This window comes from Plectropomus leopardus, chromosome 11, assembly GCF_026936395.1.
Source record: "Plectropomus leopardus strain MGB_pleo_1.0 chromosome 11, ASM2693639v1, whole genome shotgun sequence".
NCBI lineage: Eukaryota > Metazoa > Chordata > Actinopteri > Perciformes > Serranidae > Plectropomus > Plectropomus leopardus.
Window position 1 is genome coordinate 36,104,190 of NC_142186.1, and position 27,877 is coordinate 36,132,066.

The 27,877-nt window shown below is 40.3% G+C and overlaps 1 protein-coding gene across 1 annotated transcript in view; it reads right to left on the reverse strand.

Moving 5' to 3' along the window:
- cpne4a (copine IVa) overlaps positions 1-27,877 on the reverse strand; it is a 74,522-nt gene that overhangs the window by 10,048 nt on the left and 36,597 nt on the right. Inside the window, exons 4-11 of the mRNA XM_088084751.1 lie at positions 26,452-26,523; positions 23,041-23,115; positions 22,705-22,788; positions 21,925-22,014; positions 15,961-16,059; positions 7,191-7,277; positions 2,992-3,051; positions 1,057-1,190 (exon numbers count right to left, since the gene is read on the reverse strand). Coding sequence (XP_087940877.1) covers positions 1,057-1,190; positions 2,992-3,051; positions 7,191-7,277; positions 15,961-16,059; positions 21,925-22,014; positions 22,705-22,788; positions 23,041-23,115; positions 26,452-26,523 — 701 coding nt within the window. The remainder of the gene's footprint in view (positions 1-1,056; positions 1,191-2,991; positions 3,052-7,190; positions 7,278-15,960; positions 16,060-21,924; positions 22,015-22,704; positions 22,789-23,040; positions 23,116-26,451; positions 26,524-27,877) is intronic.

The following is a 27,877-nucleotide window of genomic DNA, read 5'->3' on the forward strand; positions in this document are numbered from 1 at the left end:
TCCCGTGTGTGTGTGTGTGTGTGTGTGTGTGTGTGTGTTTTCTATGACTATGTGTTTATCCATGACTTTGCAGGAAGGCAAAGTCTAGGAAGGCATGAAACATTACATACCCCCTAAGCCTAGTCTCTAGCTGGGATTGTTCCACCAAAAACTACATCTTTTAAGCCAAAACATGTACAAATGTAACATATCTGTGGTTTGCAGAAATGGACAATACCAACATTTTTTGCTTTATTAGTGCAAACAGCGTTTTTTAAACTAAATTGTTCATTTAAATCTTCTGAGGGCCTTAACAAAGAGAAATCTGCTTAAGTTTTTACTTCAGGGTTTCACATCACAGAGAATAAAATACTGTCTTTTATAAAAATGTAATATTATAAAAGCCTGCGTGGGACAGAAAGTGAAGCCTGAAGGGTTTTTAAGTCTCTCAGCCAGAAGAAGAAAACTCAGCGAGACAAAACTGACAACTTCCAACGAGTTAGAATTAAGAGCATGGGCGGACGAGTTTAGTTATTTTTCCTCTTCGGTACCTCTGAGTGTGAATAAAACATTTTGTCACAAGAACAGAGAAGCTACACTAAGTGCTTCTTCTATAACCTGCTGTAAGATCACCCACTGTCAGATCACACTGAGTGTTTTTTTCCTTCACCCTTTGAAACCGTGGGCAAAGGCTCCATTTATTTAAAAAAAACCCAAAACAAAATAAAACATGGGAAGAGGGCAATGAATAGAAAAAAGAAAAAAGAAATGCAACAATTGTTTGCAGAAATTAGTTTTTAAAAAAGTACAAGAAAATGAAATAAATAAATATAAATAAAGAAATAGCAAAGAAGAAGAAAAAATAAATTACCTGGAAAAATATGATAATTCTCTTCTTTACATGGACATTTCCCCTGGGTTTTTCAAAATAATCTTCTAAATCTATTAATTTCTTGCAATTTGTGGAATATTTCCTTCCAAGTTGCTAATACTTTTGAAAAGTATCTGAAAAGCAATGTTGTCATCATTAATGAAAGCACTGATCTGATTGGCTGCTGTGCAGTGATGCAGACCCACCTGTCGTAGTCCTGGCAGATCTCCCCCACGGCCACCAGGGCCTTCAGGTACTCGTTGGGCTGGTACGGGTGGATGTAGTGCAGCGAGCAGCTGTTACGAGGATCTCCGTTAGAAGCCGTGAAGTCGATGGCTACCTGCAGACGCGACAACCAATCAGAGGCCAGCATCGCTTCACCAGATAGCTTTAACCCTTTAAATGTCCTCAAAGTGTAACGTATGACTCATGTCTCTTTCACTTTAATAACAGCTTACTGGGGACCTTTGAACGTTCATTGTTGGACAATTGAGGCCAATTTAGTTTTTTTTTTAAATATACACTAATTCTGAATTTCTTGCCTTCAACATTTTCAAAAAAGTTGGCTCAAAGGCAACAAAAGACTGAGAAAGTTTTAAAATGCTTAAAAAAAAACAGAAAAACTGGTAACAGATTAAAGTGATGATTTGATCTTTGATTATTCTGTTTCAAAATCGAATTGAAAAAAAACAAAAAAACAAAACAGTGTGGTTATTTTGTTTTTCTGTTTACAAATAAATAAATAAAATAACACAGACTATAGACAATGCTTCATATATCATTTATCTGTTTTCTAAAAATAAATAAACTTGAGCAGAATGTAGGTGGAAACCGTCTCCAGAGAGAATCGTTGTAAATAAAGTGTTTGTCTGTAAAAAGAAGAAATAAAGAGTCTCATCATCTGAATTCAGTCGACTGTGAAGTAAAATAACCTGCAGACAGAGTTTCCTCTGGAGACGACACCAAGCAACAAACAAACAGCTGATTGGACACGCTGCTGCAGAGAAACATACCTCGCTCCTGTTTTCTGACGCTTTTCTCACTAAACCGAAGCTTCCTCGCTTGTTTACCTGCTGAGTGAATTTCTGACCCTCCTGGGCGATTAACCCTCCGCACATCGTTTCAGAAACACTGTCTTTTTTTCTCCTGACTGGCTGCAGGTTGTCGGATGGAGTTTCCCGCTGATTAAACATTTAAACATTCGGGGAGAAGTGGGATTTCGTTGCTGGGCTGCAGGAAGTGAAGCAGCTTTGTTGTGCTGTTGAGCTGAATGTTTACACGAGTGAGCAACAGGAGGACGCTGAGCGGCGGCGTGTTTGAATCTCTGCCACACTGAGGGAAGATGTTTTTAAAGTTGTTAAAAGAGGAAGTTTACAGCACGGAAGTCGAGTTTCAGGGGAGCTGAGGTGTATCCCAGCATGCATCAGGTTATCGCCTGTCCATGTGGCACCATCACAGAAACGTTGTGTTTGACACAGTTTAAAATCAAACTCAAGCAAGGACAGCTTCTGTAAAATATTCAGTCTTTTCTGTCCTGAGAGTCGAACTGATTTGAGAAGAACTGAGTTTCTCTGCTCGTGGAAACAAATCTTTATTTATTGTCTTGTCAGTCATGAGTTTAGGGAAAAGTTCCAGTTTTTGGACGTGGAGTTGTACGAGGTACAGATCTTTTAAGAAGCATACTTTTAGGAACTAGCTGGTGTGGAACATCTCGACACAATGATCATGTTAAATTAACCTGTTACAACCCAGAAACTTGGCCTAGTTTTAAGAGTCCCCTTCTTGCATAAATTCAGTAACTTAAGTGAACTTGGAGTTTATCAAATTCACATAAAAGTGTTAATAAATATCTATAAATGCATTAAGAGAGGAAACAAGCTGCGGCATTGGACTGGTTAAACTGGTCAGATCCCAGTGAGAGATGCGAATGTTAACTGGGACACTGAGCATGTCACCGTGGTTACCGTTTCCATGGTGACATCAAAAATGACTCTGAGAAACGGGGCACACTTTTTTTTCGCCACTGACGGGAATATGAGGCAAGAAGACGACCTGACTGTGAACTCTTTATGTACGTGCGTGTGTGTGTTTGTGTGTGTGTGTGTGTGTGTGTGTGTGTGTGTGTGTGTGTGCGCACTCACTGTAAACTGGATCTGACAGCCGCCCATGATGTAATCCAGGAAGGAGTGCATCTTGATGATCTGCAGACGGAGAGAAACACGGCAGACGAGAAGATGAATATTTAATCATTTAAAGTTCTGAATGACGAAACATCAAAGCAGCTGTGAAGTCACGCTTGCATCAGCTGTTTCATTCATCCTCGCCGAACAGCTGTTTGTCGACCAGCTGACGTCTAATGTCCAATCAGACTGATGCAGGTTTAAACAGCAGCAGCACAGTTTTCTGCTGCCGTCGAGACGTACTTCAAACATTTTCAGGGTTTTTGTTGGACATCATGTTCCATGAGAAAGAATTATAACGGAAACCACCAAACCACGAGTTTCAGTTTGCCGGTCCTCCTCAGCCTGTGGCTCCAATGAAAAATTTGAAACTAGAAGAGTACTTGGAGAGCACATGCCACATGTCCCAATGTTAATGAAAGTTAAAAATAATAATAATAATAATAACTTTACTTATATAGCATCTTTTAAAAGTGCTTTGACAAAGAAGGCAAAGCAGAAGCAAGAAACCCAAGAGACAATAACAATAAAAGCCAAACAACAAAGTCGCACAAAGGCCAGAAAATAATTAAGAAATATGTTACAGAAATGATGAAAACAAAACTTTGTTAGTAAAAATCTTCCAATGAATCAGTAGTCAAATTGTTTGTGAGATGACAGAGCGACTGAAGTCTCTGAGTGAGCAGCCTGGGTGCTGCGTAAAAACAAAAAGTGCTTTTCCGATGCAGAGGCAGTTAAGGAGAGTTTAAATGAGATAGTCGAGACTCAGTTTGATGGAAATGGGAAACAGGAGATTTCCAAAAAAATTAGTTATAAGTAAGTTTAATACAAGTCATTTTCTCATCAATCATGCTGCGTATTTGGCCTTATTATGTGTTTTTAATTAACCCTTTTCCAACAAAATAAGCACATGCACATGGATTTTTCAAACACAGATAAACACACTAAATACTGACGATCGACTGCAGTCCCTCTGCCAATAAACACATTCCAGCACTCACGTCTGTCTTTCTGTCAGCTTGAGTGTGTGTGTGTGTGTGTGTGTGTGCGTGTGTGTGCGTGCGTGTGCGTGCGTGTGCGTGCGTGTGTGTGTGGTGTTTTGTTGGTGTGTCTGCGTGACGTCCCGGTAAGGCTGGAGAACAGGTAAGCAGCAGACAGCAGCATGAACAGAGGTCTGTGAAAACTTTTCAGAGGTTTCTTCTCTTTATCTCTCTCTCTCTCTCAGTTATTCAGTCTCTCTTTGGATCTGTGTTTTAGCTGCTTAGGAGGAGATGGACAGTAATTAATGATGGCACGTGCCCGTTAAGGAGCTGAATTGACCCGGGTGTTGTGTTCCCATCAATGCCAATCGGAACCGGAGGCGATAACAAGCCGTGTCTACTGCAGAGTCATTTGTGTGAATGCGGATCACACGCAGTCTCTCTGCATTAAAAAGCCAAATGTGAGCTGGTGTTAGCAGTGGGAAAGAGGTTTTCCTTAATTTAAATACAAATATTTGCAACTGTTTTGATAATGAACTAATTATTGAAGTCTCTTTTCAAGCAAAACTTCCAGACATTCATGAGCTCCAGCATCCTTCTCAGTGTGTTACAGTAACCTGAATATCTTTATACGTCTGGGTTTGGACTGTTGGCCCAGTGCCCGAGTCCCCCAGGGGCCCAGTGAGTCCCCTGCTGGTGGCGGCTCTGACAGAATGAGATCAGAGGGGATCTTTATGAAACTATCTGCAGCTGGATTATCATTAAGCATCAGCTGATGTAAGGAGGGCAGAGCTGCAGACGGATGAACCTTCGTCACCTGCAGCTCGTTGGTAAACCTGCTCCCATTCTGTCGTCTCCACGCTCACCCCTCCTGCTCTGCAAACATTAGGTTTCATCTCCTGCCTCCACTCACACTAAATGAGCCCCGCGCCTTCAGTAATTTGTTTCTATGTTGTGCTACACCTCATTCTGTGTCGCTCTCCTCAAACCGCCGCTAACTGGCTCTGAAGCGGGAACTCTTCATGTGTCGAGTGTCATCAGGCTAAATGCAATCTGGCTTTCAATCGGCGGCAGGATTCCCCCGACTCCCCTCGTTCGGCGTCTGAGCGCCGTTCGGCTTCGTCTGGCAGGAAATGTCAGGTTAGTCAGGCTGCTCAGCGCTGCGTAATTGGTTCGGTCTGTCAGACGCCGACGGCAGCCCCCGAAAAGAGCTCCATTTTTACTGGAATGATCAAGTTTTAATGCTGTGGGAAAACACGTTCAAAAATAATGCAGTGACGGGATCTGACACTGTTCAGGCTTGATTCCAACGTCTGGCTCTATATCTCTCCGGGAGCGTCCGTGAGCGTTTCAGAGGCGAAGCGTCCTGCCGGCTGATACTGTAGACTTGTGCTTATTTTGTCATTTTTCCTTTGATTTCTGTGATTCTATCATAGCTGAGTGGGCTTCATATCGAAATGCTTCATTTTCTGTCAGTTTCAATTCAGTACATTAATGTTTCTTTGTTGTGCTGCACCTACAGGCCATGAACCAAGTAGTTCAAGAATTTTAGCCATGTTTTAGTCAATAAAATCATGCTCATCTTGATAATTTTGGCTGTTCTAGTTTAGTTATGACCAATATGATGCAAGACATAGATGGCCCCCATTTAAAAAAAGTTCTGTGGTTACTTAAAATGTATTTTTTGTTACCTAAGATTTATTTTCACCCAACCAAGTCATCGTGTGTGTTTGACTATTTCTTTTGTTTTGTCTTTCATTGTCTGTAAATATGTTTTTTTGTCTGTCTGCAAAATCATTTTCTTTTTTACATGTTTGAAATCAATTAAATCAAAATACAAAACTGGTTGAAATTTATTTTTATTTATGATTTATATCTGCCTCAGCTGTGTTTCCATTCTGTCCCCGTCTGCAGCCACATTTCACATTCAGCATTATTCTCTGTCCAACAGGTGACTTCACATTTCCTCCCTCTTCACTCTAATCTGACCTGCAATCACCTCATTCTCCTCACCTGCGTGTCCTCGCTCATCTCCACACCTGCAGCTCACTCCCTCATCAGCCCTGCAGCACTTAAAACAGCCGCTCTGTCACAGTCAGTTTGACAAAGAAACCGTGTCTGTCTTTGCTCTTTAGCATCTGTTTCCTCGCTGTCACCTGCCTGATCCCAAAACTTCTGATTCTTTTCATTCAGGTAGCCTTTCAGACTGCCTTCCTTGTTTTTGCACCTTCCCCATCGAGTCCCCAAACTGATCCTGTCTGCCTGCTTTTGTCTGTTTGGGTTCTTCTTTGTTGCCATGACAGTTTAAGAAACCAAGCATGTCTTAAAAAGTGACTCGTTGAGTCCTAATTAGCCTCTGAATATGATAATGGCTCATAATTAAATATGATGACTGTGATGGCACTTTCTTTATCAGCCGCGCTAACAGAGAGTGCTGGGAAACCATGAAAAACAACAGTCAGTCTGAAGAAAGTAGATAAAAGTAATGAGGTCTTATTCAAGATTTTAATATCAGGACTGTCAGGTTTTCTGGCAGGACTCACATTTAAGCAGCTCCCACATCCACGACTAAAAACTTTACTTCCTCAGAGTTACTGGCTGGGATTTTTCAGTCCAAATGTGGAGCAAATTTGAACCAAATTTTCAGAAAATTCTCAAAAAAATGCTGTTTTTGGCTTTTCCATCCACTATTATGTGAATTTGGGGAGTTGGTTCATTAAGATTAGAAGTGGGTGGCAATATTTCTCCAATCAGACATCTGCAGAAAAAGACTCTGCAATGAGATGACATGATTAACCCTTTAACACCCGGATCAACATCAGTTTTCTTGAGCTGCATTCAGCTTCATTCACAGGCATTCAAACCTCTGAAACCTTGAAAAAAGTTGGTTTGATTCTTTTTTAAAAACATGGGAGGAAAAGCAACAAGCAACTTTGCAAGAAGTTCCCCGCAATTTGCAAAAAAACTTGTAAAAGGTGACAAGAATATGACCTGAAAATTAGCTCACTGGTATTATTGACTATTACCACCCCCCTCCAAAAATAAAATATTTTTTGAACTCGTGTACAGTACAGATCAACATAATGAAATAGCAACATAATAAAAAAATGCATTGATCAATATATATATATATATATATATATATATATATTTAAATGTAATAGTTTAATAGTCGCTCACCTTGCACTGGTTCAGAATGACGATCCCAGAGTTCTTGTAGTTCTTCTTCTTTGTTTTGTATTTGGGATTTATGCACGGCCACTGCACCTGAAAACACACAAACTACTGATGATTTACAGGTACAGGTATAGGTAATAGTAGTAGTAGTAATAGTAATTTTTTTACTATTTTCCACCTGATGACGTCATTTTTTAACCGTATTTGGCATATGAAGAAAATGCATGTCCCAGGCTGTGATTTTTTTAAAAAAATCTGTGTAATATTAAAGCAGGCCCTAAGGGTTGAGATAATGCTAAATAAGAATAATAAAGAGTGAGACCATCACTCTCCCCTGATGTTTAATGCAAACAAAACAAATTCAGCTTGAAAAAACAAGAAACACCTGCATGAATATGATTGTATATCCGATGAATGAATGTTTACAGACATGAGAGAGCAGCAAAATACCAACCAGCTGCTGCTTCCAGGTGAACACACTAATCATTGTGTGTGTGTGTGTGTGTGTGTGTGTGTGTGTGTGTGTGTGTGTGTGTGTGTGTGTGTCTGTGTGTGTGTGTGTTGTATGGTGTATAACACCAGCAGCAGCTCAGGGATTCGTGTGTTTTTGTCTTACTGTGATAATATTTTCTGCCTGAGGAGACGATCAGCTGTTTGTTACTCATAATCAGCATCATCATCCAACAGCCTGCTGCACCTGTCCCAGGTGATTTCAAAATAAAAGCCTGCAGCAGCTGATCTCTGATCACTCAGTTAAAAAAAATATAAATAAAAAATCACTCAGTTTCCCTCTGCAGGTGAAGCTGGTCAGTGAGACAAAAATTCAGCCATAAACAGATCATATAAAAAGCATAAGTGTGTTCTCACATTAAGGTCCTCATCAGAGGAGCATGACTTCATTAACACAGCTGGGCGACTTTATATTTCTCAGTAATCTTCTCAGTCCACAGAGATCACAGCCCGTTTAAAAAAGAGCACCATTAGCAGTCACGTCGAACATAATTAAAGTCGTTTATTTCAACAGACTGCACCCCCTTACCACTGACGCTTAACTCCGTCTGCGTGTTTTTACAACCAAAAAATAAATAATATTTAATGTGTATTTTCTCTTTATAATGTGCAGTATAAAAATAAGGTGGAACTGAACATAAAGGAAATGGATCTTTAAAGTATTAATCATGAACTCATTATTCCCAAAGTTTTCACCTTAATGAATAATACATAAGTTTACATTAGAATTTTTATTATGTGAATTCAGTAACCTGTTTCATCTCCATTTGTTTCTGCTATATCTTATATATTTATTTACTTGCTTAATATTTCTTTGTTTTTATTTTACTTCATTGTGCCCATCCGACTTCTGTCCATCACTGATTCTATGTCAGACAGCATCAGTTTGAAACGCAGCTGCTAACGATGTCATAAACGGAGCTACCTCGTGCATCATTTGTATGTATTTCCACAAAAACAGATATTAGCGCTTTTCCAGCAGGGATTGCGCCCCCAAACTCGACATTAGAAGGGAAGCCAAAAGATGATTTTTTCCTAAACATATACAAGTTTTTGTGCTTAAACCTAACGACACATTTACCAAAGCTTTGTGGAACTTAAACATAAAGTTTTAACGTATCCACTTCATAATATAAATTTAACTTATCTGTGGTTTGCAGATACGTACAATGCCAACATTTTTCTTGAGTTGTCTACATGGCCGTTCACATGGCAACGGGTCTTGCATGAAACGTCAAACTGTTTGGACGTTTGTTCACACGTCAACGGCATTTTGGGGGCCTGGAAACGCAAACTTTTAAAACCGGGTTCCAGAGTGTATGTTTGCACATGTGCGTGGTGTCATTCTTCGACAGTGTGTCATTACAAAGTTACACCGCCAACTACTGGCCAGACATGCATACTACAGCGTTTTTTGGTGGTTTTTGCGGATCCATGAACTGTCTCACGTTCATATGAACGCAGATTTTTCTGACAACGCAAAGGAAAGACATTTTCAGCAGGGCTGTTCTTTCTAAATGTGGTTGAAAATGTCTATAGAGGCTGCAGCTCCAATACATGACGAGAAATATATAACCCAGCAATACGGGGAACCCTAGAATTTAATTTGTTTAAAGTAATTCTGTCTAATCTCATAATCATAATACTGATAAAAGAAATCCCTGACAGAAGTGAAGCTGCCTCCTGAACAGAGCGGCAGCTTTCTAAGCCGTGTTAACCACAAACCCTCGCAGCTGAGACAATCCTTCAGCGGCGGCAGAGGATTCGCTCCGACATGTAAGTGTGGAGGCCGGGCGACACGCGGTGGTTCAGACTCTATTTGTGTCGGGATAGATGGATGGAGGAGGATGAATGGTGAGCTCCCCAAGGCTTCAGCTCCGAGGGAATCTCAGAGTTGGGAGTCGACTGTCAGCTGAGGAAGGAGGCCAATAAATAAAAGCTGAGCAGCAAAAGAAGAGGAGAGAGGGGGTTTCCCAGTGGGACCCGACTGACTGCTCTTATTGTTTCTCCTCATCCTGCTGGATGACAGCAGGAAGGAAAAGACTTTCTGTTTCAGAGGGTTTACACATGAAGGTGACTGCAGCTCCGACTAATCGGGAACCGCAAGAACATCCAGACCTTCAGATCCACAGCTCAGGCCTCACAAAATCATTTGGGACACAAATATTTTTAGACGTTATGACTTTTAATTGTACTTCTTTTCTGTTTCTTATTTGCACGATGTGTTCAGGTATTTTTTTTGTTTTTTTTCTATTGCTGTGCAGCCAACAGCCTCACACGACATTCAACACACTAATATTTCTGCCAAAATGTGTTTTTTTGCATCTCTTTTTTGTTGTTTTCTGCACGTGTTGCATGTGTTTATGATTGTGTTCGGTTTTGCATCTCTTCGTGGTTGCTTGATTGACTTGCATTCAAGAAAAATTTCAACAGTCAGAAGTTAAATACTCTAACAGGTCACCTCATCAGTGATGGCCCCGTTCACATTTCACAGGCTCAAAGCTGCTTCGGCATAAGGAGCCATGGAATTGAAAAAAAAAGGATACGCGCTGCTGTCGTCATCAAAAATAGTCAAATCAAATAGTGTTTCCCTTAGATTATAAAACGTAGCACCTCAATCTGTGTTTGTGTAATGGAAAATAATGGTTAGACTTCGACACAGGCAAACACATATCGATGAGGAAACAGTCTCTAACGCACACAACATCCATAAAAACACAGAACACGAGACTCAGTCACCAGAAGAAATACTGGCAAAGTACATTTTTGCAAACCACAGATACGTTACATTTGTACATTATTATTTAGCAGAAACGCCATCCACCATCCCCTCAGCCTCCTGACAGTCAGCTCATAAACTGCAACTCACAGACTACTCATGCGCTTGATTACGTTAAAAACATTGATATGATACTTATGAAACATGCTAAATTTGGGGGTTTTCAGAAACATTCATTACCAACAGCTTCTTCTGACGACTGGACAGTGAGTCAGTGTCGTTAACTGTTGTGAGAGCGAACAATGTTCACGTTATTTGCAAACAGTTCAACGCTCACCAATGAACCTCCTCTATTCATGCAGAACTCACACGCACCTCATACAGCTCAGAATCACTGTGTGTGTGTGTCCGACTGCCTGTCAAAGAAATTTACTGCAACAATCAAGTCAGCTTTTGTGAACTCAACTAATGTACCTGATACACAAAGAAAATCTGCCAACCACAAACAAACTGACCAACTAACGACGAGCGAGAAACAACAGCAGTCAAGTCAATATCAAGTTCCCGTCCCTCAAAACAACAGAACAACTTTAGGGCCCTCCGGCTCTTCCAGACTCCCAAAAATCTCTTTATTTGTCCTGCATGTCTCCTTGTTTCCCTCAGCCTAACATCCAGACACTCAGAAGTCTGCACATTCATTAAAATCACTCATTTTGAAAATATATTGTCAACAGATCCGTTAAATCACAGCGGATAAAGTTACAGCATAACTGTATTTATTAATTAATTATATCGATGTTGTTTGTAGAAATAATTTAGCAGCATTTATTTTTAATGCATCTCTGTCAAAATATTGTTGACGCGCTGAAGCTTTCAGCCTCAGAACAGCGGAGGATGTCAGAGAGTATCGAGAGACGGACTTTCATGCTGGTGGTCTGAGTCTGGAGATTATGACATAAAAATATACAGACTGCAGTTACAGTGGAGGGATTTCTATATGAAGTAGTGATAGTGGAGGAGAGTGAAGGATGAAACGATCAATAACTCCGTCCTGAATCCAGGTGGCAGTAAAATAAATGACGCATTCATCACCTTCGTGTTTGACTGTTTTAACCTTAGAAGATCGATTTTATTTAAATGTTTCCAAAGTCAGAGGACGGGTTAATGCAGAGATACTCAACTCGCTCTGTTTGGGGGCCACTTTTGGCCCTGAGCCGACCGCAGCAGCCCCATGTATGTTCCTGGGATTTAAGGACATTTCTAGAATTTTATGATGTTTTAAGAATCGAGGGAAATTTGTAGGATTTTAGCACCTTTCAAGATTTTCGGACCTTTCTTAGAGTCTAGGATGTTTTTAGGACTTACAGCGTGTGTCTAGGATTTTCGCATATTTCTCAGATTGTAGCACGTTTCTAGGATTTCACAACATTTTCTAGGATTTTAGGACATTAGGGGCTTAGCTAGGACCTCTGTTGATGCTGATTTATGCACTCTGGCATCTTACGTATGCTAAAAGTACAAAATAAATTCCCAGTGTGAATCATTTTATTCTTATTGTGGCACCACCCTATCAGGGGCCAGATTCGGTCCGTGGGCCGTATGTTGAGTGTCACTGGGTTAATGACAGCTGTGGCATCATTTTATCAGACCGTCACCGAGGATCATTACAGTGAAAACATTTGTGTCCTTGTCAGTGATAATGAGACGGCTGCTCAACAGCCTCACATTGTTAGTGTGTTTTCAGCCGTGTGTTGTCATCTTCAGGGAGTTTCCAGAGAAAATACACAACCTGAGCATTTGGAAACACGGCGCCATTAACTTAGAGCACTTTAATTAGCGGCTGCCTCATTTCTGTCCAGCGGCTCTTCTCTTTGACAGCTGTGTCTTCATTATCTCTGCCTCTGCCTCCAGCGTCCCGGGTAATTACATCACACCGACTGTCCAACTAAACCGTACGCCGCCACAGCCCCAAAGGTGCGTTTTAAAGGGCGGGTCACGCTGCTAATTGGCACTTTCATGGAATCCTGGAGCTACAGGACCCGACGGAGATCAGGTCATTTCTTCTCAAACCTCCAAGGGTTAAAATCTCTTGCTGGCTGTTTGTAGCGACATTAGCGACGCCGCTCGAGGGGAAGATAATGCCGGTCAAACGGTCACAACTGCTGATCTCTGTTTTCCGCTGGAGACGATTTAGCTCTCGGTTGTTGTCTTTCCCAAAGAGGCAAATGAGAGCTGTGGCGACACGCTCACAATGACAACACTAACACACTGATGCTCAGCAGATATAATGTTCACCATGGCAACCTGTCAAGTAAAACCTCCACTGCAAAATGCCCACCAAACACAGAAGGTTTGTAATACTAGTAGTCCCGAGGTCATATTTTTTCTAGCAAGGTTTTGTGTTTTATTTGTGTCTTTTTTTCGGCTTATAAATGAAATTTTTGACAGTATTTGGGGCAAAAATGTAGGAGGCTTGTTTTCCTACACAGTGCAGTTTGCAAAAAAAATAAGCTCAAGTCAAAAGGAAGGTAAGATCGGACCGAATCCGTTCTGTTCGGTACATCACCACTTGTGGTTGTGTTTGTTGTGTAGTGGAGTAACAAACGACTGCACATCCAACGCGTTCTCATCACAAGTTATCACATGTTGCCGCTTGTTCAGTGCACTTCTACGTCTACACATTACACTCTAGATATCCTTACGCGTCTGCTGTTGACGCTCCAGGATGCCGCTATTGTGATGTCAGCGATGCACGTCTTTATGTTTAGGCAACTAAAGCACATGCTGGTTAGAAGCACCTCATGAGACTCATGAAAGTCCGAGGTTTGTTGGACCATCCATCTTCTCTCCCACCCGCCCTATAGGAACCTTTTTGCTTCTTATATTTTGCAGTTTCCTGCTAGATTTCAAAATAACGCCATCCAGCAGCGTATCACGTGGACGCAACAGGTTCCATTAAGCTACATTCTCAGCCGACACCGCTTGTTCGTGTATTATGCTGCTGCGAAAGGAAGCCCTCCAGCCAGTCGGCGGCGAATAATCACACCGTAAACGGTTCTGTCCGGCTGCGCTCTCAGCTGACGTCATCTAACAGAATTACATGCAAAAAGTGTTTTTTAGTGTTGGGTTCTTATGCCAAAATCTTCAAAAACAACAGAATCTGATGGCTTCAGGATGATCGGGCTGGATAACGCTAATCCTGGTCTTGTATTATTTCTTGCATGTTTTTTTTTTGTTTTTGACGCATGTTTTTCCCGCCTCTTTCCTGGTCCAGAATCATGCCGCCTGTGTTGGCAGTTATAAAAGAAAGTTTTGTGAGTTTGTATTAAGCCTGAGCTTGTACTCTGATGGAATTATGTCACGACAGCCTAAAAAACAACATAATAAGTGAATGTTTGTAGATGCTGCTGTCGCCGAAAAGTTTGTTTTGTCACGGTTGTTTTGTGAATGGTGACAGCCGTGCTCCACATCGTACCAAACAAGCGTGTGATTTGTAGGCCGTCGCACCACTGTGCTTCACTTATAATTGTATGTTGTGACACATTTTCCCTTAACTGAAAAACACTGCAGCTCCTGTGATTTGGATATTGCACTTGGCCATACTGAGATTTTTTAATATATTTTGTGCAGCTCTAGATCTGAATACAGCTGATTGGAGTTGCTCTGTAACTGCTGGATGTGGAGGCAGACATAACACACTTTATTCCTGACACTGTGAGGCTGGTGTGTGTGAAGCCTGCTGTGTGTAACAGTGTGACAGTGCGAGTGTGAGCTGGTGTCACTCAGTCTGACTCCCACTGAGCCGCTGAATTGATGAATTGATCGAGCAGCTGAAGGAGAAACGGGACTTTCTGTCAGATTTCTGCCTCCCAGAGGAATCTGAACCAAACAGCCTCCAGCCACAGATCCTCTGTGTTCACAGCCGAATGAAATATTAACTGGATCTGCTCAAACACCGCTGCTCTACATTTACACCAGTACTGAGCTTAAGTACAATTTTGAAGTTCTTGCACTTTGTATATTTCGAACTTTAACTGCGCTACATTTTTGAGAAATAATGTACATTTTGCTGCATTGCATTTATGTAACAGTTAAAGTGACTAGTTTTGTTATATTTAATTAATGTAACAGGGATTCTGTATGCAAGCATTGTTAAATTTAAATAAAATGCAGCCAATGCAATGTGTATAGGACTTGTAGCTGTAGCTGAACTGTACTCAGTGAGCCTCGTTAGACTTTTATGGGATTAAACACACAGTAAACACTAAAATTCAAACAATGCAACAAACACAAAGATAGAGACAAACAATGAAACAAACACAGAGACAAACCATAAAATAAACTAACCCAAAAGTAAATGAAGCAGAAAACACGAGTCCAGTTTCAGCCAACTACAAAATTAAAGTTCTGCTTACATATTTACGCATCATTAAAGTTGTGGTCTACAGTTTCATTTTGGCTTCACTGTGCAGAAATCCCAAAATAACCTTTGAGAATGTTGTAATTTAAGTGGTCTGAGAGACTTCTGCACCTCCTGCTGGATCTGTTTTCAGGATTTAGACAATCTAGTGACGGAGACTTTGACCAATCACAGGTCACGTCAGAGAGGGGGCGTTCCTATTGGCTGGTCGTCCCACCGTGTGCATGTGTTGACATCACAGTAGCGCCATCCCAGAGTGTAAACAGCAGACACAGAAGGATACTAACTCGTAAGACGAGCTCGAGCTGATGTGTCCGTGGTCGTCTGGTTGAGGGGTTTTAGGACAGAGAGGAGAGTGCTGCAGGAGGACGGTGTAATTTTATATTCTGCCTTATTTTGGCCTTTTCCACATTTCAGCTCGCTCCAGCTTTAACAATTATCCTGATCAGGACGCTGTTCTGCATAATAAGTACTTTTACTTTTGAGCCACAGAGCACATTTTGGTTTTTTTCTATTACTTTTTCTTGAAGCAGGAGTTTTAATTGTAGTGGGGTGTTGTAATCATGTGATAATCATAGCCTACCTTTTCTTAAGCAAAGGATTAAAAGACCTTTACCACTGATTAAAAACTGCATCAGACTCACAGTTAGAAGGAAAATTGTGTTTCTAAATGTACAACCTGCCGTCTGAGCAAGACGAACTTAGCAACAAAACATCCTTTCTAACTAAAGACGAATAAACAGTTTGTCCAACAACACTTGGATGATGTACTGACTGATAAACAAACAAGTTGCCTGTGATTCCCAAACCACAAACAGAGAGAAAATAATAATTTAACAAAACAACTGGATGATAATAATATACATTTGTCGCCTGATTTTGCAGTATTTATGTAACGTCCTCCACCTCAGTCCATCAATAATTACCGTGTGTGACGAATGATTTCTAGGCTGACTTAAATTCTGCAAGTTCGAATAATCCAAAAAATATTTAGAATAAAATATTCACGTCAAATAAATCTGCATGCTGGAACAGTGGTGGTTATTCTGAGAAAGAAATCATGCAGCATGTTTGCAGCTGAGAGACTTTACGATGATGATCAGTGAAGCTGATTTCTCTCCCACCTGTCGTCCATCGATGGCGCCTCTCATCTCTTTGAACGTGGCCTCGAACTCGCCGATGTAGTCGTGTTTCCCGTTTGAGTCCCAGTCCCACACGGTGCACTGAGAGGACAAAAAGACAGAGACATTTCAGTGAGTCGATGATTTACAAACTGATGAGAAACAAAAACGTTTAATGTAAGAGGAGAAATTTGAGTCTGTTATTGTGTCATTAAGTGAACTTCATCACACTGCGATTACACTAATTATCCTTCAGTCACATTAACGAGGACACGCAGCACTTTGTCTCATTGTTCTGTCTCTAATTAGACGTCTGCTGTTGCAGATGAAGATCACCAGTCTGTTGATTTGTTTGGAGGCTTTGAATAATTGAGTTTTTGCAGATGAGGTCTCATTCTGCAGATTTAGCTTGTTGCTGAGCTGTAAGTGGCCAAAAGTGTGTGGACAGCTGATCATACACCAATAGAAACATTTGTATCAGTATTTAATGAGCAGTTCTGTTCTGTTTCAGTAATGATTGAGGTCACTGACTTTTCTGGACTGGAAAACTTTACAAAAACTAAGCAGCACTTGTGGGGACATCGACTGAGAGGAAGTTTGAATCACGTAATTCTTCAACAGCTGTTTTGTAGTCTCTTTTAGGTCAATGTATGTCTCTTTGTAGTCATTCTGAGTCACTTCAAGGTCTGTTTGCGTCTCTTTGGGTGAAATTTTACAGGTGTAGACCATGAGGGGGCTCCTGACACTTGCACATGCTCATTAATGTGCAGCTCAAACTTCTTTAGTCACCTGACCTTCCCGCCCAGCTGCTCTTCATGTCCCTCATTAGTCCTGCAGAGCTCATCTCCGCTCTGTCTCATCACAGAGGGATGCTTCTCTGCCTGACCTCTCGGGATAAGTTTCCCTGCTCTGACTGATCACGTGGTTTTGACCCTCACATGTTTATTGATTCAGGTGACCTCTTATCTCCACCGCTCTGCCTGTGAGTCGTTCTTTTAGAAAGAAGCTCGCTGTTTTTCTGAGCCGTGACATCGTGCTTCGTCAGAAGAGATTCGGCTTGAAATTCATAAGTATCGATGAATTACTGAAATGTCAAATTTACATCCAAACCCCTGTGCATGAGGATATTTACACTAGGAAAAGGCATTTTAAGGTATGTCCTCACCACGTTTCTTCCTAAATTTAACCTCCTTAACTGTGCGCTGGTTACGTCATACGTGGATGAACTTTGTTTGCACTTTCATAGGATGTCGAAGGATCCGTCTTCTAGAGAGTCGTAGTTTGCAACTTCTCTGCAACGAGCAGCATCAGAAAAAAAAACTGAATGTGAAACTACTTTATTCAGTGTGTTTTTACCGGTTTAAATCATCGGGCCTGTTTGTTTTAGAGAGGAAGAGACCTCTGTCGATAATTCAGCTCCCAAAACAAACGCCCTTAGCAGGTCAGCTAGTCTCTGAACTGTTTTAGCCTCGGAGGCTGAAACTGCTTTCATGGTTTTTAGCAGATTAAATTAGGGTGTTTTTGGCTGGAAGACCTATCATTCATCTCCTGGTTAAAACTTCCCGAACAATGAACGCTGAAGAAATTCTCACCAAGAGAAGTTTGAGCTGGTTGCAATCTGCAGTCCTAAAATCCCCCATAAATCTTACGTACTGTGCCTTTAAAATGTCGTTGTTGGTTAAAAATTGCTTGTAAATCTTTCATATTCTAACCATGAGATAGATGATGACACTTTTCTTCACAAATATCATGCAAAATACTTAACACATACAAGAGATTATGGAAAACTATGAAAGGAAACATATTTAAGTTACTTTTTTAATTTACTGTCAGCAAAATATCCTTCTCTTTGAGTGAATCTTTTTGGAAATCTTATTTGTCAACAAAAAAAAAAAAAGCTGAGCACCATGTGAACTAAAGCATTTTACATTTGAATAAAAAACCAACTTTAATCCAAATGATTTACTTAAGGCCAAAAAATAATAAAAATGAAATGTAAAAATGTGGCAGCAGTTTGGTTTTTATCTGATGAAAACTGACATTTTTGATTTTGATGTCAAATCTCAGATCATCACTCTGGTTAAATATTAAAAAGATGATGATTAAAACACACTTAAAAGTCCAGCTGGACCCGCTGTCCACGTGATGAGTCGTCCCAGTGGAGCCAATGGGAGTGATTGTACCGGCAGCACTGGGACCAGAACGAGCAACAGGAAGTGAATAAATCAGAGGAGGACTGAATCCAGGACAGTCTGACAGAGTTCATGAAAAATAGATCGGAGGACGCGGAGAAGAACGCTGACAGTCTCAGAGCGAGAGAGGAAGAGCACGATCTCATGAATTTACAGAACACACACACACACACACACACACACACACACACACACAAAAACACACACGTGTTCCAGTTTTCATTTCAGTCCGGCGATTTTAATGTTGTCATATATTCATGCAGGAGTTTCAGTGAGCAAGTGGGCCATTTACTCTGTGTGTGTGTGTGTGTGTGTGTGTGTGTGTGTGTGTGTGTGTGTTGTAAATCCTGGTCACTGAGGCAGAGAAGCAAAATTCAGTTTTTCCCAATATGTAAATGCATTTCCGTTATATTGCCCATAAATCGTTGAATGCCGTGCCGAGCAGCTGACATGCGGACATATCAGCTCACAGCGTATCACCTGTAGGCTCTGCTTTAAACATATATAATAAATCCAATACAGATTTATCATTCTTTAAAAAACATATGCAGTAATTGTCTTTTTATTCCCACACATTCCTCCTCTCTGCCTCTATTTCCCACAATGTTTCCTCCGACACGTCTATCTATAACACGAGTATGAGGTACACAACGAGTATTTTCTCTATAATTACTTTATGATACAACCAGTTTCTGTTAAAGTCACCAGTGCGCTCTCCAGTGACACAAATTTACTTTATTAGAATGACATTTAAGGAGAAATTAAACCATGAGAGGAGGAGGACAGGATGGTGAAGTGGAGGAGGATTATCTCTCTTGTTAAGGTCAAGAGGAGGCAAGTGGGCGAGCGAGCCAATTAGATGGAAGAAAGATACAGCCTGTGTGTGTGTGTGTGTGTGTGTGTGTAATTAAATGTGTTACATATATACAGTGTGACATGAATGAATACATTAGTGTGAGTGATTTTTGTATGTGTGGATGGATCTGAGAGGCAGACTAAGACTTTCACCCTTGTTAAAGCTTATAGTCAGGGCTGGCTCAGGTTTGCCATGAGCCAGCCCTTAGTCATGCTGCTACAAAGTGCCTGAAGGATGACGTTTTTCTGTGATGTCGCCCTGAATCCCTCGTCAAAAAGTATAATGAGATTATTCCATTGGATTTTGTATTATTGCAGAAAATAAGCTCCGTGGCAAACAAACATTTACGATACTTACATGTTTTGTCACCTCTGAACACCTCTTTGAGGATTTTTGAAGCCTAATTGTAATCCCCAGAAGCTAACCTTAGACTAAAACGAACTACACGCTATGACGCGTCACGTGTTGGATGTGGTTTTAAGCGTGATGATGTTATGTAGTCGTGTCTAATATAAAAGTTTAAAAGTTTATAAGTGGGTATTTGCTGATGTATTTTATGTCATAGAACAAAACGTGAAAGTCTCTTCTGTGGTAACAAACCTTATTTAGGGTTTTCACCAAAAGCACGCAAAAAAAAAAAAACACATTGACTTTGAGATGAGGGAACCAGAAGTGCTGAAATGATGACAGATTTCCGGCTTTTAGGGCTCATTCCTCTTTCCCGTCACTCACTTCCTGTCATTATGAGATAGCGAAAACACAACAATTCTTATTTTGAGATGATTATACACTAAAGAAAACATACTTATTATATTTAAAATCTGCAACATGATATCTAGAATATAATTTAAAGTTCACGGGAGAAGAGAGGCAGCATAAGTTAACCTGATGTAAAGGACGCTTTGTGCTTTCTCGCCTTACGGGTGTCTCGGTTGTAGCATCCTGTTATTATTATTAGTCATACTTCTACTATCATTACTGCTATTATTGCCTCTATCAATAGTCTTGTGTTATATCCACTGCTATAATTATTATTAGTCATTTTTCAGTCATTATCACTGTGGTTATTTCCTGTGTGCGTCGCTCTCTTTGTCTCCTCAAACTCGGCTGGCGGAGGCAGATGGCCGCCCACCACTGACTCTTAATTCTGCTGAAGGTTTTTCTCTAAAAGGAAGTTTTTCCTGACTGCTGCACTTCAGAGGAAACTCATCGGAGCGTCTGCTCGGGTGGGACTTCTCTGTAAATTGTAGTTTCGACCTGCTCTGTATAAAAAAGTGTCCCGAGATCAGTTTAGTAATGATTTAGTTTTGTATGAACATGAACTCATTTGACTTGACTGTGTGTGTGTGTGTGTGTGTGTGTGTGTGTGTGTGTGTGTGTGTGTGTGTGTGTGTGTGTGTCCTTCCCTCCTCATTAACCCTTTAAAACCTGGAGTGACATCTCTTATATTGTGCTGCTATCAGATGCTTTAAACACATATTTAAACATTTGAACTGAGAAAACTGGTACAATTTGTCTCAAAATATGAGAAATTAGTAGATTTCGATATTATATTTCTCAATAGCTTGGGGAAAATGTCCAGGGGACAATGTCCAAGGGAAAATGTCCAGGGGACAATGTCCAAGGGAAAATGTCCAGGGGACAATGTCCAGGGGAAAATGTCCAGGGGAAAATGTCCAGGGGACAATGTCCAGGGGAAAATGTCCAGGGGAAAATGTCCAGGGGACAATGTTCAGGAAAAAAGAAAAGATTCTTGGGGGGAAAATCTATGTATTTATGATATGCATATTTACGTACTTAAAATTATGACACAGAATTATAATAGTTTTTAATAACAGTTTTTACAAGACTTGTTTGTTTTGTTTCAACCTTCTTTTCTTTTTTTTTCATTACTATAATTATTGTTGTTGTTGTTGTTCTTTCTTTTCACTAATTTTTACTAATTTCTGCTCAGGTTTCAAGGGGTTAACCTGAACATCACAACAGCAAATGTGAAGCCTGTCCTCCTTTTTTTCTCTCTCTATGAGTCTTCACACACATTAATCTGACCCTTAAACATTTAAAGAGAGTGAATCTTTTGTACCGGTGAGGGAGCGCAGAGTTTTAATGAGCTGTCACACTCACAGCTTCATTCACTCAGCTCACAGTGAAGAAGATTCAAATTAGCAGCTCCGAGGTTTCTTTAACGGAAATCCTGCTGAAATCTGTGAAGTCCTGGTTCAGGTTTCTAATTTAGAGAACAGGCTGGCAGCAAAGCGCAGACCTCTGTGAAAGTCCATCAAATTAAACCTGAAAATGTTTAAACCCTTTCAGGCTTTGGAGTCATTAAACGAAGCATGCTCTGAGATGTTAAATCATTTCAAATGATTTTTTCATCAGTTTACGCAGTGGATGATAAAGAGTGAACATACAGACGGTCAGCTCTTCACTCAGCACAGATTCACTGTAACTCTGCAAATAAATCACGACTCCAGTTTTATGTCCATTCACTAACATGGAGGGGCGGGCTTTAAGACCGATACTGCAGCCAGACACCAGGGGGCGATCCAGATTGAAAAGTTACACTTTGGGGGAGCTGTCATGTTGTTCATCATATATACAGTCTATGGTTACCACTGGCATCAAACTTTTGGATATCTCCTCTATCTTGTGACAAAATTTCCTGGTTTCATCTTGTTCTATCATGGAGTAAGATAAATAGGGATTAAAAGTTGTAAAAATTATGAAATCCAACCAAAACTCTAACTTATACAAGGTTTAATCCTCATCAGCTTCCACCAACAGCCGTCAGTGTGACCTGCAGCCAATCAGACGTCCACATTTAGCCTGGAGCCACGACATCGACTGATACAAGAGACGCAGTGTGTGTGTGTGTGTGTGTGTGTGTGTGTGTGTGTGTGTGTGTGTGTGTGTGTGTACCTGCAGCTTGCGTTCGTGGTCTCCGCTGCAGAGCGAGTTGAGAGAAACTTTGAAGGTTTTCCACACCGGGTTCAGATTATTCATCACGGTCTGAGAGAAAGAAAACGGCGTCATTTCGTGTGAAAGATGCTCCTCTCTCTTTGTAACGATGTAAAATCATTTCAGTGATCATCAAGATAGAAAATCAGAGTCTTTGTTGTTGACAAGCAGCTCAGTGTAGCTGAATAAAATGTCTGTGATGAGAGATGAGATTACACACTGAGGGTAACAAGAGGTCGATTTTACGTCTGACAGTAATTTCAAAAGAACTTGTGTTTACATCAGTTTGTGTGCGACAGCTCTGATTTATCTGACTTCATTTAGATTGTCTGATTTAAGAGAAGCTGTGAGACGGCGCAGTCACATGCCAAAAACCAAATAATCTCACAAAAACCTCAGAATTATCACTTTGCATAGCAAAGTTTAAGATATAAAGATAAAAAACTGTATTGTCATTTCACTGCTGTGAAAGACAATAACACAAAGACATTACAACTACATCCCCTCCGCCTCGTCATGACACAGTCAGCTCCAACGCTGTCACTTTAGGAAAGAGGAAACAGCGTTTCCTCCTCGAGCTGAAAACAAAGGATTTGTGTTTCTGACCGTGAGGACTCAGAGAAGACTCAGTGAGTTTGGGATGTAGTTTGAGCTCAAAGTGTTTGTCACTGTGAGCGCTGCAGTGTCACATATACACTATACTGCACAAACACACACTGTGTGTGTGTGTGTGTGTGTTACCTCAGTTCTGTAGACGAGCTGCAGCGTGGCGTCATCATTCAGCCTGTAGATCTCCAGAAACGGGTCGGATTTACTGAAGAAGTCCTGCAAACACAGACACACACACAAATTCACACACACACATTTTTAAAGGAAGACACGTTGACTGAAACAGAGGCAAACTCTGCTGGTAGTTATTTTTTGAAAACTGGTGATTATATTTTCAAGGACTGAAATATTAATAAGAGCTGAAGGTTCGTGTACTCTCTTATATCATTCAAGGTTCAAACACCACAATGTATATTACAGCACACACACACACACACGCACACACACACACACACACACAGCTGTTACCTTGTCGTCCAGTTTCCTGGCGCTGAACGACAGCTCGATGTAGTCGTCGTTCCCCGTCAGCTCCTCTGCTGTGATCTGCACACACACATGCACACACACACACACACACACACACACACGTTTCCCTTTGATAAGAGGCTCATTATGAAGCGAGGACATTAAGTCAACAACAAACACTGAATATTCAGACTGAGACAAACAAACAACAGAACCTGTAAAGTTTCTTCAGACATGAGGAACTTTTACAAGCTGTTTGTGTGTCATCAGTTCACAAAGAGTCGCTTATCATTATTGTTGTTATTATTATTATTGTTATTATTATTATTATTGTTATTATTGTGATTATTATTATTGTTATTATTATTATTATTGTTATTATTGTGATTATTGTTATTATTGTTATTATCATTATTATTGTGATTATTGTTATTATTAGTAGTCGTAGTATCGGCTGCTTCTGTGTAAAAGACTGACTGCGATCCTGAGGAGTTGTTTATTTTATCGTGACCACACGGAAGATCGTGTCCTTAAACACGTTCATGTCTCTCATCCTGAGGTCACGTGAACGCTGTCTGATGTCTCTGAGAAAAAAGGTGGAAAACAGCATGTTATTGACCGTCTGTCACAAAACACCTCAGGAGGGATTTTAGTTTGAAGGTTGGAGTCACTTCTTCGACAGTCGTTAGTCTTGTTTCCTTTTAACTGACAACTTCTTGGAAGACCACACATTTAACAACAAGTAATGACCAACAACCAGAGTTTCAACTCTCAAAACTCACTTTTAACTCACCTCACGACCACAAGAACATCAGCAAGATAATCTTTAAACAATCTGATAATCTGGCCTTTGCTGACGCTGGTCCGGACGGGGAATGAGGCCCAAAATCAGACGATTATCTTGGAGTGTGTTCCCCGCTTTAGGCATGTTTCCATCAACTGGTTTGGAGCAAAGAAACTCGCCTACACATTGTGTTGTTTCGATGCTTTAGAGGGCGTTTTTCACATGGCTGCAGTCCTCCAGTAATCAGAGAAACAGAAGAAGAAGTTGCGAACTGGAAACAAAACAAGTCGCCTTCTATGAGAGACAAATGGGGCGAGGTCTTAAGAAATTAAAAAAAAACTCAGCAAGTTGTTTTTCCGCATCATCATTGGCCATGACTTCAGAGAAAAGGACAGAAAAAAGCAACGACTCGAGCGCACTGAAACAGCTGCTCAGTCACGTCAAATGTTTGCAGTGAAAAATTAATTTGACAAAAACATTTCCATATTTATCACATTTATGTTTTTTAACAAAGGCAAAACCACCTCAGGCACGCTTAGAAACGTCTTCTTTTTTACAGAAGTAAGGCTTAAGTTGTTTTCTTTTTCTTTTCTTTTTTTATTTATAATGAAATCCAGATAATTCTTAGGGAATTTTGCTAAATTATGTTTTCATTTCATTTAAAAAAAAACACATAAGATGTCTTGCATATATACATGTGCTTGTACCATAATGAAAAAATAAAATTTGATGTGATAATAGCTTTCTGTTTGTGGACCACAGTGATATCGAGTTTTGGTGTTTTCTTCCCCGAAGCATCGTTCCCCTCTGACAGCGACACCAGAGATAACAGATATTTAACATAAAGAGGAAAATATTCAGATTAACAGCAGATCACAGATCAGACATAAAGAGACGCCTGCAGGGCCTCAGACGACATGTTCTCACTTTAATAAACATAAATATATTCAGTCTGTGTTTATTATCATGTAAAGCAGGCGGAAATGACCCAAGGGCGAAAAACAGAGAGACGACAGAAAGAGTCAAAACAGAGGAGGAAGAAATATGTGGTGAGGAGAGAAGAGAGAAGGAAGGAAGAAAAATGGATGGATGGAAGGAAGGAAATAAGAAATGAGACGAGGAGGGAAATAAACATGGAGAAGTTAAAGAATGAAAAAAGGAAAGGTAATAAGGACTAAGATTCAAGGAAAGGAAAGAAAAAAGACATAAAAATTATTAAGGTATAAAGAAAGAAAGGAGGGAAGAATAATGAAAGAATAATGTAAGAAAGGAGGGTGAAGAAAATAAGAAGGATGCAAAGAAAGTCAATTAAGGAGAGAAAAGAAGACAAGCAACAAAGAAGATGAATTTAAGAGCAGAAAGGAAAGAAAAGGAAGGAAGGATGTAAGAAGTAAATAAAGAACAAAGGATGAATGGAAAACAGAAAGAAAAGAAGAGGGAGAAAAAGAATTAAGAAAGCGGAGAAGAAATAATAATGAAAACAGTGGAAATAAAGAAGGGATGGAAAGAAGGAGAGGAAGAAGAGGGGAGGGTAAACGTGGAATAAAAAAGCCAAAAAATGAAAGAACAGAATGAAGTTCAGAAAGAAATAAACAGATACAGAAAGGTAAAAAAAATTAAATAAAAGCCCCGATTTACTGCTTCCTGCTCAGAAATCCTTTCAAAATAAATCCCCTGAAGCGTTTCACGTGTTCGCAGAGGTGAAGAAAAACATCAGAGGGGGATTTTCCGGCCGTGAATTTGTGGATGAATGAAAAAGTAAATCTGAGAGCAGCAGAGGAGAGAAATAAATCTAAAACCCTGTCGGTCCGGCTCAGAGAGTCACAGTTCCCAACGCTGATTGGAAAAACCTCCGAACCACCGAAAATCCCGTTTCCTGTCTGACGGAGGTTTAAACGTAAACAAAAACTTTATGTGTAAAGAAAGAAAAACAGCTCAGACTCTGCAGGACTTTAGCTGGTTTTGTTTTTTACTGACGTTCGCCCGTTACAGCGGTTTTAACGGTACACATAAAACAGCCGCCACTCTTTGGTGGATTCACTTGCAGAGGAAAAATCAAAAGACAAATGTTGTTTGAGTTAATTTCAAAAAGAAGAAATGAGGAAGAAAGGAAGGAGAGAAGGAGGAAAGGAATTTAAAAAAGAGGGGAAGAAGGAAGGAAAAAAGATAAAAGTGAAAAGACATAAAAGTGAAAAGAAAGAAAAAAGGAAGAAGGAAACAAGGAAGCAGGAATGAAAGAAGGATGGAAAAAACACAAAAAAAGACAGAATTGTTGAACGATTTAAAATAATTACTTTAATTGTTAACAGAAATGAATCAAGTTTTTCCAAAATCAAGTTCGATTAACACAACTGATTGGAAATCGAGCCGAGGAAACTTAATTAATTTCTGTGTTACCCTCTGAAGTAATGATTTTAGGATTGTGAAATGCAAGAAATGAAGGAAACAAGGGAAGAAGGTAAAATAGAAAGGAAAGCGAGCTAGAATGGTTGAAAGAAAGAAAGAAAGACAGAAAGAAAGAAAGAAAGAAAGAAAGAAAAAGAAGGAAGTAAAGAAAAAGAGAAGGTAGCAGGAAAGAAAGACAGATCACTGTAAGACACGTGTGAGAGGAATCAGAGCGCTGAACTCACCGTGACGATGGCTTTCCCCACCGTGCCTCCTGGTCTGAGCAGAGCTTTGGACAGTTTCCTCTGAGAGATGATCTGCAAATAAACAATAAACATTCACAAATAAATAAATAAATAAATAAGCTGTATTAAATCCAAACAGTTGATTGATTGCAGTTTATCTCGTTCGATATGAGCTGCGTCTCAACCGGAGAGTATTTACGTAAGATATAAGATCCGGAGACAAAACGCTTCAGTATTCAGACAGTTTTCCGTTATAGCAGTAATAGTAGTAGTAGTAGCAGCAGTAGTAGTAGTAGCAGTAGTAGTAGTAGTACTAGTAGTAGCAGTAGTAGTGGAAGTAGCAGTAGTAGTAGTAGCAGTAGTAGCAGTAGTAGTAGTAGTAGCAGTAGTAGTAGTAGTAGCAGTAGTAGTTGTAGTAGTATCAACCACAGAAGATATTTGTTAACAGATCAAACCTTCAGTACACATGAGACTGATAGTTTACAATCTGGTGTGAAATATTAAATTAAGGATAAAATTATGATTTTGTACCAGACGAGGTGGAGAGAAAGAGCCGGTCAGCTCTTAGCAGTACATTACTCATTCTTTTATTTAGCATTTTCTTTCTCTTTCATTTTCGGAGGCAGATGTTACTGTTGTTATGGAGTATTGCGCTCCCTCTGTGACGACGCCTGCGGTTGTATTTATTGTTGTATGTCTCGCTGTTGTACTTTGGATCGTTGGAACGTTTTATTAAAAAAGAACATTTTATGATCCTCTCAACAAACATCCTCAGAACAGTTAAAACATCGAGTCAACGTTTAAACGTAAAGGATCGGTATTTGAAATGATAAACATCCTAAAACGCTATTTGAACTTTAGATTAAGAATGATTTCTTTAAAACATTATTGCAACTTGTAGGTAACGTTAGGGAAAGTTGTGGGAACGTTCCTCAGTGGCGGTTCTAGACCAATTTTAATGTTGGGGGGGTCCAGGTTCAGTGTTACAGGGGCGCTGGCCCCTGTTGGCCCCTCCCCAGAGCCGCCATTGACACTCCCTGATAGTTGGGAGGACTTCAGTGTCCTTTTCTTTGATTCGTTGGAAACTTGATGACTGAGAGTCGTCACAGACGCAGAAGCACGAGGACACAAAACCATAAATGGGAATCAGTTTTTCTTTGATTGACATCAAACTCTCCACACTGACGGGTCTTCGAGTACGAATCCAGTCGACTCGTGCAGCAAACCGCGGCGTCAGCGAGTTTAAAATGAAGCAGTTTTGCTCCAACAAGCTCCTCTCCCTGCTCCTCCTGTGAGACAGCATTGTCTCAGTGTCCCCGACTCTTTCTTCCAGGCCTGTTAGCAGAAACCTCAGAAACCTCCGTCTCTCCGTCAGCCATCTGGAAGGTGGAGGATCTGGCAGCCGAGCCGAGCGTCGCTGCTGGCA